The sequence below is a fragment of the Heptranchias perlo genome, chromosome 8 (genome assembly GCF_035084215.1).
Source record: "Heptranchias perlo isolate sHepPer1 chromosome 8, sHepPer1.hap1, whole genome shotgun sequence".
In the NCBI taxonomy this organism is placed as follows: Eukaryota; Metazoa; Chordata; class Chondrichthyes; order Hexanchiformes; family Hexanchidae; genus Heptranchias; species Heptranchias perlo.
The window spans coordinates 6,755,390-6,768,318 of NC_090332.1; the positions used below are offsets into that span (position 1 = coordinate 6,755,390).

General features: G+C 41.9%; 1 protein-coding gene across 1 annotated transcript in view; it reads left to right on the top strand.

The window, feature by feature from the left end:
- Positions 1-12,929, top strand: part of LOC137324366 (kinesin-like protein KIF13B) — a 167,728-nt gene that overhangs the window by 14,948 nt on the left and 139,851 nt on the right. Inside the window, exon 2 of the mRNA XM_067988580.1 lies at positions 5,837-5,930. Coding sequence (XP_067844681.1) covers positions 5,837-5,930 — 94 coding nt within the window. The remainder of the gene's footprint in view (positions 1-5,836; positions 5,931-12,929) is intronic.

The window sequence follows — 12,929 nt, forward strand, 5'->3', positions numbered from 1 at the left end:
GTTACCACGTGAAACATTGAATGTTGCTTTTATCCCATTCCCTCCCCCTTTAATTTATTTTGTTTCCTCATACCATTCATAACAGTAACCTCTTGTTCCTGGTATCATTCCAATGGTTCTAAAGTAGTAGGGTGCTCAGGACTGCACACAATATTCAAGCTGTGGCCTAACCGATGTCTTGTACAAATTCAACATCACATCCTTGCTTTTGTATTCGGTGCTTATATATAAAACCAAGAATTCCAATTTTTTTCTACTTGTATTCCCACTTTTAAAGTTATGGACTCGGCTCTCATTCTGTTCCTGTACTCTGATTGCCTCAAAATATTCAACTAAATTAGTCAAGGACAAGTTGTCCTTGACAAATCCATGCTGACTTTCTTTAATTATCATCTCTTTCTAAGTGTTAACTAAATTAATCTTGACTCTTAAAAGTTCAATCAGAATCGGAGTATGATGAACTGGCTTGTAATTTCAAGGCTTATCCTGTTCCCCCTTTTGAATGGGGTGTAGGATTTTCAACCTTCTAGTTCTTTGGCAATTTAACTTTTCAAAGATGTTTGGAAAATTATGTTTAGTGTCTGTTATCTCCTCCCTGACCTCCATATTCTGGGACGTATGCCATCTGGGCCTGTGATTCTTTACTTTCAGTTGTAAAACTTCAGCTGGAGACATTAGCCCTGCTTGCAAATGTACATTTAATGTGAAATACTTTGTGAAATATTTGAAGTGTTTCCTTTTGTTCCAATACAGCCAATTTACAAATTTGTCTGTTCTGAGAGAGCCTTAGCCAGGCACAGTACTCATCCCAGAGTATTTTGGCAGACTTGTTTTACAGGATTTTTTTCAAATGCATGTATGTATTTCTTTTTAATTGGGGGCTCAGTTTTGCAGCAAATTGATTTGAAATGGCTCAGCAAGTTTCTGCAGTGAGCAGCTAAGCCATATGGAGTAGAAGATCCTAGGTTCAATTCCTGGTCTTAGCTCAATTAGTTGATCTCAGCTGGGTGCTATAATTGGCTTCTATGCTCCTGGGTTGGAAAAGGGATAATCAGCCAGGGCTGGTGACTTGATTACTATCGAACAATCCCTGTTGAAAGCATGTGTGGACATTTAATGATGTGGAGATGCCGGTGATGGGCTGGGGTTGACAATTGTAAACAATTTTACAACACCAAGTTATAGTCCAGCAATTTTATTTTAAATTCACAAGCTTTCGGAGGCTTCCTCCTTCGTCAGGTGAACGATGTGAAAATGAAATCCTCGAGGATTTCATTTTCACATCGTTCACCTGACGAAGGAGGAAGCCTCCGAAAGCTTGTGAATTTAAAATAAAATTGCTGGACTATAACTTGGTGTTGTAAAATTGTTTACAATCGACATTTAATGAGCACAGGATTGGATGCTTTCTTCCCAGTCGAAAATCCTGCCATATCCTTAGCAAGGAATTGATGCCTTCTGGCACATGCAAACTGTAAGGTAAGCTGCTCTTACACTCTTTTTTAAATTCTTAGTTGGCATCTAGGTGGTAAAATTAGATCTATGAGTCTGCTTCCAGGCTACTAAAAGCTGATTTAACGGCATGACTCCAGGAGCCATCTCATGAACGCCTGCCCTCTTGGAATATTAATTAAAAGAACTGTATTAAAACAGCTAAAGTTAGTTAAGGGTTAAGATGTTCATCTTATTAAACCTTCCACCTAAGCAAAGCAGTTGCCCGTCATTTATATAGCACCTTGTAATAAAATGTCCAAGGTGCTTCACAGGAGCATTATCAAACAAAATTTGACACCGAGCCACCGAAGGAGGTATTAAGACAAGTGACCAAAAACTTGGTCGAAGAGGTAGGTTTTAAGGAGTGTCTTAAAGGAGGAGAGAGAGAGGTAGAAAGGCGGAGAGGTTTAGGGAAGGAATTCCAGAGCTTAGGGCGTAGGCAGCTGAAGGCATGGCTGCCAATGGAGCGATTAAAATCAGGGATGCGCAAGAGGCCAGAATTGGAGGAGTGCAGCGATCTCGGAGGGTTGTAAGGCTGGAGGAGGCTACAGAGATTGGGGTGAGGCCATGGAGGGATTTGAAAACAAAGTTGAGAATTTTAAAATTGCAGCGTTCCTGGACCGGAAGCCAATGTATGTCAGCGAGCACAGGGGCGCTGGGAGAACAGGACTTGGTGGATACAAGCAGCAGAGTTTTAGATGAGCTCGAGTTTATGGAAGATTGAAGATGGGAGGCCAGTCAGGCTAGCATTGGAATAGTCGAGTCTAGAGGTAGCCAAGGCATGGATGAGGGGTTCAGCAGCAAATGAGCTGAGGCAGGGGCAGAGACGGGTGATGTTATGGAGGAGGAAATAGGCGGTCTTGGTGATGGAGCGGTTATGTGGTCGGAAGCTCATCTCGGTCAAATAGGACGGCAAGGTTGCGAACGGTCCGGTTCAGCCTCAGTCAGTCGCCAGGGAGAGGGATGGAGTCGGTGGCTAGGGAGCGGAGTTTCCATTAACATCAAAGTACCCAGCTGGCATTCTCTATTGTCTAGAGGCAGATTACAAGGTGGATATGGATGAGGAAGGCCACTCTGTCCATCCCAGCTCGTCCATCCAGAAAGAACTCGCACTCCCTCCGATGCTGTAGATTTTAGATGCAGCCAGATTTACTGTAAGGTGTATTTTTGTATGAGTTTCTCTTTCTGTATGACCTGAGGTTGTATGTTTATAGATTTTATTCCCCAGGAATGGAAAACTCTCTGTGGGTATGTTGCTCATTATCTATTGGAATATTCACTTCATTGGGAAAATTTGAAGGTTTGTTTAATATTTACTGCTGTGTGCCTTTCAGTGTAGGCTTTGAGTGTGCTAAGCAAATGGCACTCCCTCCAGTAGAAGGAGAAACTAGTAGAATACCATTTCAGTTTACTCAATGCATTCCATAGATGTTAAATGGACATTTTTTCCAGGCCCTGACCTTTTTGTTTTGCCAGCCACCTCCCCTGTGCAAACATAAAAATCCAGCATTTAGACACGTGGATTCAATCTCTTCCCCCTCTCTTGTGCTCCCTCTGTATTAAAAGTTGTGAATTGGCTTAGGCTGTGATGACCAATGAAATGCAGGCAAACTTGCATGCTGTATCTGTAAACCTCCACAGCCATGGACATTTTTATCAAATTATTAATAATGATCAATTCTCAACCAGCTAATGCCTTGTTGCACTCAACCCACTATTTTGCATGTAGGCAAATCTAGCAGATTACACTTGAACATTGATGCCCACCCGCAGCCTGACTCTCTTCCCCAAGTAATGAATGACCAGCGTTTATAGATTCCATTTCAAGTCTGTTACTCCAGCTGACCAAGATATTCTGTGGAAGTAAGCAAAACCAGCTGGAACAGGGTATTTGGTCCTCCGTTATTTAAACATTATTGGGGGATTGGGTTAATATAATTCTGTTTATCAAATGTCATTTTTTTAACTTGTCAGAAACTTGTTGCTCTAGGTTAGATTCCTGGCTTATGGTGAGTGCATTGACCTCAGTTGGGATGCTACAGTTGATATCAGCACCCTGGGCTAGAGAGAATCATAAAAATAATAGCACAAAAGTAGGTCATTTGGCCTGTTGCACCTCCGCTTGTTCTTCAACTGGATCTCTACTCTAATTTTGTTTCTCTTTCCTTTTCCTCATATCCTTTTTCTTTTCAAATAATTTCTAATAACATAAATCTAACAGCGAGCTTGTACTCCCTGATTATTATTTGGTTACAAAATGCGCAGAGCGTCTTGTACGCGGATGTGCAAGAGACACCCGGCTACGAATTTGGATCATTTTAACAGCTGACTAACATTTAATTATTAAAAACAGTGGATTATAGATTTCTACAGTATTATATAAAGTGGCACCAGGATACATCACAGAGTGGTAGATGTGGTTTTGTGCTCAGGATTTCCCCTGTTGAATATTTCCAATGTTGACATGTCTAAGGTAGGCAAAGAATGGAGGCCAGCCACTTCCCCACAGGAAGGGAAAGTCAAAAGGATAGTCTGTACTCATGAATTTGTAGGATGAAGAACTGGAGTGACTCGAGCATGACAAGACGGTTCACTTAACTATCTCTCACCTGGCGTGTAGTGCTTGGCATTGGGAAAGCCTAGGTGAGACACGAAGGTGGAGCAAGGTGTCTTCCCTTTTTCTCATGGGGAAGTCTTGAAGGAAGATGCATTTCGGAAAGAAAGTCCAGGTTATCAGCAACAGAATTAGAGCCTGCCCACCTCTGGTAACAATTGGCTGTACATCTGTTACAGCAAGCTGAACTTTTTTTTACCAGTTGCTCAATAACTTTTCTTTTGTCCATTTCCCCCTTCTAACCTTCTTCCCTGAAGTGGAGGTGCCGGTGATGGACTGGGGTTGACAAATGTAAGGAATCTTACAACACCAGGTTATAGTCCAACTGTTTTATTTGAAAATCACAAGCTTTTGGAGGCTTTCTCCTTAGTCAGGTGAGCGAGTGTGGGATTCCATGGAAGGTTACCGCATTTATATTCAGAGAACAATACCTGGTGATTACAGATAATCTTTCCAACTGCCCGTTGTCAAGGCAATCAAAGTGTTCAGACAGAGTGATGTTACCTATAGGACCACCGAATACACAAACGGCCAGAACACAAAACAGAGAGAGAGAGGGAGAGAAACATCCGAAAGGAAGAGAAAGACAGAGAATGACCCGTTGTGTTAAAAACAGATAACTTTTTTTCGCTGGTGGGGTTATGTGTAGCGTGACATGAACCCAAGATCCCGGTTGAGGCCGTCCTCATGGGTGCGGAACTTGTTCTTCCCTGAAGGCATGGATTCCTGCTAGGAAATGGTTTCATGGGCACCTGAGTCTCTGTTACCTGGACTAAGTAGTCATTGTTCATATGCAAGCCTAGATGGTGAGTGTTGGCAGAGAATTGGGCCACAGAACGGTGGAGGGGGAACAGCGCAGCGCTACCTGATCCTGTCCTCATTTGGAGTGTACAAATGTGCACCTCCAGCAAGAGTCACGAGATAGTGTTCAGGAGTGGGAACTTGGGTTGATTTAACGCTCCTTAGCCTAACGTCACAGAAGCCAATTGTACGCACCCCTATCCCCGCCCTGGCTGAGAGCAGCTAACGGCAAAGATTAGGGATCACACTTGAGATCTTCGTCTGTATGGTTCACTGCTCACTGAATAAACTTGGCCATGCACCGGGGGTGTTGCTGAATATTACTTTTTAATAGTAACAGCTTGCATTGCTATAGAGCTTTTTGTGTAGGAAGATCTCCAAAGTGCTCTACAAATAGGAGGGAAACAAAAAGATGCCAAGCAGGAAGGGAGAAAGCAAAAAATGTGAGGGTGAGGGCCGGATGCTTGGTTTAAGTAAAGGTTGTTGAGATTTTTGAAATCAAGGAGGTAGCTGGAGGAAACTAGGCAGGGAGTTGCAGTGGCCAGAAACATCATGGCTGAATAATAAGCAGTCAATAATAGAGCAGGGGGACAAGGAGTAGCCTGCTATGAGAGGAACGGAGAGTGCATGTGAGGACATAAGGGTGGAGGAGATCATTAAGGTAGAATGGGGCAAAGCCATGTGCAGTAAAGAAATAATTGTAATCATATTTGTTTATATACGTGCTGAAAATGTTTACTTTTACACATATATAAAATATTTAGCTGCATTACGACATGCCTTCTGATATAGGTACATAACAAAAGATCCAACATCTTCCCCCCCCCCCCCCCCCAACCAAAAAAAATGAATATAATGGGGTGACATGAGTTTTTTCCCCTCCTGTATTTGTTCTGGTAAATGATGTACCATTTTTCTTCTTTTTAGAGATTGATTTGAACACGAAGTGCGTTATAGATGTTGAGGGCAATCAGACCATTCTGAAACCGGCCAATGCCAACCTCGGTAAAGGAGATGCCAGGTAATGTTGTCATGTTTGAGTGTGTGATGGTGATTCGCGATATATTGTATCCTGGAAGAGACTACTGGGTCACATAATTGCAAGATTTAAACAAAAGATTAAAATGTTACATTAAACAATTGTATACCAACTGTCTTAATTCTCAGTAATGAACTGTTGATTGAAACACTATTAAAATTTCAGGAATTGGGTCACCACCGTTCCTTCTGTATGCAAGTCAAATCGCAGCCACACTACAGAGTGCACTGACCGGTGTCTGCAGAGAAACAAACTTGCTGCATATAAAACAGACACTGAATTAATCCGGCTGTCTAACTTTTCTTGCAATTTCTTCCAAGTTGCAAAAGTTGTGAGAAAATTTAGATAGCCAGAGTTTGCTGAAAGGCACTGTATTAAACATTGTATCTCTTTCTGTCATGGGACACTCTAGTTTGAAAGAAAAAACTAAAAACAACCTCTATGGACTTCACATTATGTGTTATAAAGAACAATGGATAGATCAGAGTGATTTTTAAAGCTGTAATCTTATTTTGTAGCTATGATTGTGAATGCCGCATCCTTTAACCTTTTTTTTTGTTACGATATAATTTGAATCCCTTTGAGATTACCCTTGTTGTAATTGATTCCTGGTATCCATTATTCTGTGTATTACTGGACAAGGAATTCTCTTGTGTGAACATCACCCTGCACCATGAGCAGGAAGTGCACTGACAGTTGGTGTCAGCAGATGCTGCCAGCACAAAAACCTGAGCGAATGCAAAATAAAAGCCCATGTCAAATTATAACTAATCCGAGAGCAATTAGAAAACAGCAGTCTAATTTCAGGGGACTGTTCTAAAAGTTTTAGTTTGCTCTTGTGTTTATTGATGGATCACTCTGGATCACTGTGGTTAGATCTCTGACTAGTAATCAGTTCAAAGTATCTGTCATTGTTATTGTCTATAATGTTAAACCAAAATATTTGTAAGATCTTGTGTCATTGTTCATTAATAACACATGCTTGCATTATATATAGTGCTAGATATTATCTTTGCATGTAAACTCATTTTGTTGTTTTGTAAATATTCCATTACTACTCTGAAGTCTGGCTGAGGAATGGAATGGAGTCCTGTTCCTAGATGTCTATCATTGCTGCTTGCAAATATACAAGAGGGATGTGATTTTTCCCTCCCCGGGGTTCAATTTTCCCTCCCCGAGGAGAAGCACTTGCATGTGGATAAGCTTGGAAAGCAGCTGAGTGAAGCAACTTGACATAAATCCATTTTCTAGCACTTTGTGGTTGGTCACTGGAAATTTGATGGGCTGGGCTGCCCCAAAACCACATTAACAGTGGGAGGTTAGAGCAGATATAAAGAATGAAGGATATTAGAGTTACAGTTAGTAGGTAATTAGTGCAAGTATTTAAATAAGACAATAAGACCTGTTGTTGCTAATAGAGTGAGCTGTACTTGTCATTTGGAATTTCACACCTCCAGGTTGTATTGATTGCTAGTGTCCTTGTGTATAGCCTTGTTTCTCTGCATAGCTATTCACCACTCATGGCTTTTCTAGTTTTATGATGTTTGATTGTCATTGAGATAGCGCAACAATAGTCGCGGTCCAGCACAATAAATTTTTTTGTACAGGGTATTTAGCATTGGCTTTGAAAGGAATCTCCTGATCTGAAGGAGTTGGGCAAAATGCAAATCAGACTCCTTACTGGTATGTGTGGGTGTTCTAATAATTTGTGAATGTCTTACTTAGGACAAATGTAAGGAATCTTACAACACCAGGTTATAGTCCAACAGTTTTATTTGAAAATCACAAGCTTTCGGAGGCTTTCTCCTTCGTCAGGTGAGTGTCGACACTCACCTGACGAAGGAGAAAGCTTGTGATTTTCAAATAAAACTGTTGGACTATAACCTGGTGTTGTAAGATTCCTTACATTTGTACACCCCAGTCCATCACCGGCATCTCCACATCATGGTTACTTTGGACAGTGATTTGTACAGCTTAGTAAATTTAAACAAAATCTAATTAATGTAAATACAAGTTGTAATGGTGATAATTATGCTGTTAACCTATCCATTGTTAATTATGGTCAATCTTTAATTATTTTTTCTTTCAGTTTTTTTTCCATCTTCTGGAAATGCTGACTATTATGCCAATTTTACATTAAAGCTTAGTTCTCGGGAGATCGAGCTAACTGAGCTCTATCTCACATTTATTATATCCTGTGCAAGCTACTTTTGCCTGTCTCCCTGCCTATGGGTTATGCATTAGCTGTGGCCAAGAGGAAAAGCATCCTGTTTTAGGCTACTGCCAGTGTTACTTTGTACTCACTCATAAGAGATGAGTGCCACCAATGCAAGGAAGGCTCCGCCAATTATTTTTCTCGTAACCCTATCTTCCAGCTCCTTTGCTCACCTTATTTCTCGCTTTCTTTCCCCCCCTCCCCCCCCCCCCCCCCCCACACACACACACACACACACACACACACACACACACACACACACACACACACAACACTAAGATCAGAACCTAAGCAGCAGGAGATCTCAATCTGAGTCCCACCACTTCACTCCTGAAAGTCCTGGCTCTAATTTCTAGGCTAAGTCCCGTAGTCCTAGACTCCCCAACCAGCGGAAATAGTTTCTCTCTATCTACCCTATTATTTCCCCTTAGTATCTTGAAAACTTCGATCAAATCACTCCTTAATATTCTAAATTCCAGGGAATACAACCTTAGTTTGTGGAGTCCAGGTATCATTCTAGTAAATCTACGCAGCACTCCCTCCAAGGCCAACATATCCTTCCTAAGGTGCGGTGCCCAGAACTGAACACAGTACTCCAGGTGTGGACTAACCGTGGCTTTGTTTAGCTGCAGCATAACTTCTACCCCCTTGTATTCTAGTCCTCTAGATATAAAGGCCTGCAGTCCATTAGCCTTTTTGATTATTTTCTGTACCTGTTCATGACATTTCAATGATCTATGTACATGTACCCCAAGTCTCTTTGGACCTCCACTGTTTTGAGCTTTTCACCATTTAGAAAGTACTCTGATCTATCCTTTTTAGGTCCAAAATGGATGACCTCACACTTGCCTTCATTGAAATCCATTTGTCACAGTTTTGCCCATTCTCTTAAAATTACAGAGCGATATTAATAGATTATGCTTCCATCTACACTGCTTATAAGGCTGCACCTTGAATACTATGCTCCATACTGGTCACTGAGGCACAAGGAAAACATCCAAACCCTGGAAGCAGTGCAGTGAAGGACTGCAAGGCTGATCCTTACTGTCACTGGACTGAATTATAAGGAAGGGTTAAAAAACTTTTGCCTTCTTTCAAGGCTGAAGGTCCAATGAGAGGAGGCCTTCTAGAGATGTATATAGATACTAAGTGGAATAGAAAAGATGAATCTTGAGCACTATTTCAAGTTAAACCACAAGTGCAGGACAAGGGCACATATGTACAAACTAGTAAAAGGCAATGTCAGGACTAATGTCAGGGAGCACTTTACAGACAATGATTCATACTTCAAATGGTCTTCTGGGTAGGGTAATGAAGGCAAAAACTCTGGAATCAATCAATAGACAGGCAGATGCTGTAATGGGAGGATTGTAAGTTTCTGTGGAACCAGAGGACTGAATAATCGCGCTCGTGTGTACTTTGTGATCTGAGATTTTTTCTGACCAGATAAATTCTCAACATTTAAACGTAGTTTACACCATAAACAGATTGACTTTGTAGTACATAATTGCTATGGGTATGTTCGTATTTTAGATCTGTAGAGCTACTGTGCATTAGTTATGTCATTACAACTCATTCTCCTGTACTTGGTTTGCCTGATACACCAACTAATACTGTAGATTATATTAGGTATCACTGCAAGTCTAGATTGCTATTTTTAAAACACTTCATCTTTTAAGTTCCAATTTCTGAAATGTACATTTTACTTGGATTAATCAAACACTTCATTAAATTCTTCCACTTAGCTGAGGTGATATAAATGCCAGTTATGGATGGGTTGGGATTCTTGAGGTCCAAGTTATGGTATCCTTGAATGCAATATTGTGAAACATAGAAAATAGGAGCAAGAATAGGCCATTCGACACTTCTAGCCTGCTCCGCCATTCAAAATGATCATGGCTGATCGTCTAACTCAGTACCCTGTTCCCGCTTTTTCCCCATACCCTTTGATCCCATTAGCATTAAGAAATATATCTATCTCCTTCTTGAATACATCTATTGACTTGGCCTCCACTGCCTTTTGTGGTAGAGAATTCCACAGGTTCACCACCCTCTGAGCGAAGAAATTTCTCCTCATCTCAGTTCTAAATGGCATACCCCGAATCCTTAGACTGTGACGCCTGGTTCTGGACTCCCCAGCCATCAGGAACATCCTCCCTGCATCTAGTCTGTCTAGTCCTGTTAGAATTTTATACGTTTTGATGAGATCACCTCTCATTCTTCTAAACTCTAGTGAATATAGGCTTAGTTGACCCAATCTCTCCTCATACGTCAGTCCTGCCATCCCAGGAATCAGTCTGGTAAACCTTCGTTGCACTCCCTCCATGGCAAGGACATCCTTCCTCAGATAAGGAGATCAAAACTGCATACAGTACTCCAGGTGTGGTCTCACCAAGGCCCTGTATAACTGCAGTAAGATATCCCTGCTCCTGTACTCACATCCTCTTGCAATGAAGGCCAACATACCATTCGCCTTCCTAACTGCTTGCTGCACCTGAATGCTCGCTTTCAGCGACTGGTGTACAAGGACACCCAGGTCTCGTTGCACCTCCCCTTTTCCCAATCTGTCACCATTCAGATAATAATCTGCCTTTGTGTTTTTACAACCAAAGTGGATAACCTCACATTTATCCACGTTATACTGCATCTGCCATGTTCTTGCCCACTCACCCAACTTGTCTAAATCACATTGGAGCCTCTTTGCATCCTCCTCACAGCTCACATTCCACCCCAGCTTTGTGTCGTCTGCAAACTTGGAAATGTTACATTCCGTTTCCTCATCCAAATCATTGATATGTATTGTGAATAGCTGGGGCCCAAGCACTGATCCCTGCGGTACCGCACTAGTCACTGCCTGCCACCTGGAAAAAGACCCGTTTATTCCTACTCTCTGTTTCCTGTCTGTCAACCAATTCTCGATCCATGCCAGTATATTGTCCCCAATCCCATGTGCTTTAATTTTGCACGCTAACATCTTGTGTGGGACCTTATCAAAAGCCTTCTGAAAATCTAAATACACCACATCCACTGGTTCTCCCCTATCTATTCTACTAGTTACCTCCTCAAAAAAAACTGCAGTAGATTTGTTGAGCATGATTCATAAACCCATTGTCCAATCCCGTTAATGCCTTCCAAGTGTTCTGTTATCACATCTTTTATAATAGACTCTAGCATTTTCCCCACTACTGATGTTAGGCTAACTGGTCTGTAATTCCCTGTTTTTTCTCTTCCTTTTTTAAATAGTGGGGTTACATTTCCCACCCTCCAATCTGCAGGAACTGTTCGAGTCTATAGAATTTTGGAAGATGATCACCAATGCATCCACTATTTCCAGGACCACTTCCTTTAGTACTCTGGGATGTAGATTATTAGGCCCTGAGGATTTGTCAGCCTTTAGCCCCATTAATTTCCATAGCACTTTTTATTACTAATACTGGTTTCCTTCAGTTCCTCCCTCTCACTATACCCTTGGCTCCCTAACATTTCTGTTAGGGAGCCAAGGGTATAGTGAGAGGGAGAACAATTAAACACATACTTAAACAGACAAGTATGTGTTTAATTGTTCTGCCATTTCTTCGTTCCCCATTATAAATTCCCCCATTTCTGGCTGTAATTTGTCTTCACTAATCTTTTTCTCTTGACATATTTATAGAAGCCTTTACAGTCAGTTTTTATGTTCCCTGCTAGTTTACTCTCGTACTCTATTTTTCCCCTCTTAATCAATCTCTTTGTTCTCCTTTGCTGAATTCTGAACTGCTCCCAATCCTCAGGCTTTCTGCTTTTTCTGGCAATTTTATATGTCCCCTCTTTGGATCTAATACTATCCCTAATTTCTTTTGTAAGCCACGATTGAGCCACCTTTCCTGTTTTATTTTTGTGCCAGACAGGAATGAATAATTGTTATTCCTGTACACTTTCTTTAAATATTAGCCATTGCCTATCCACTGTTATCCCTTTTAGTAAAGTTCCCCAATCTATCATAGCCAACTCGCACCTCATACTTTATATATTACATTTGTTGGGTAGATTCTTCTGATGCTTTTGTAGCTGGGATCCAGCTTTGCTAAACCCTGAAATTGAATTGACGGTGGGCAGTGTCCTAGGCCCAACCATCTTCAGCTGCTTCATCAATGACCTTCCCTCCATCATAAGGTCAGAAATGGGGATGTTCGCTGATGACTGCACAGTGTTCAGTTCCATTCGCAACCCCTCAAATAATGAAGCAGTCTGAGCCCGCATGCAGCAAGACCTGGACAACATCCAGGCTTGGGCTGATAAGTGGCAAGTAACATTCGTGCCAGATAAGTGCCAGGCAATGACCATCTCCAACAAGAGAGAGTCTAACCACCTCCCCTTGACATTCAACGGCATTACCATCGCCGAATCCCCCACCATCAACATCCTGGGGGTCACCATTGACCAGAAACTTAACTGGACCAGCCATATAAATACTGTGGCTACGAGAGCAGGTCAGAGGCTGGGTATTCTATGGCGAGTGACTCACCTCCTGACTCCCCAAAGCCTTTCCACCATCTACAAGGCACAAGTCAGGAGTGTGATGGAATACTCTCCACTTGCTTGGATGAGTGCAGCTCCAACAACACTCAAGAAGCTCGACACCATCCAAGATGAAGCAGCCTGCTTGATTGGCACCCCATCCACCACCCTAAACATTCACTCCCTTCACCACCGGCGCACTGTGGCTGCAGTGTGCACCATCCACAGGATGCACTGCAGCAACTCGCCAAGGCTTCTTGGACAGCACC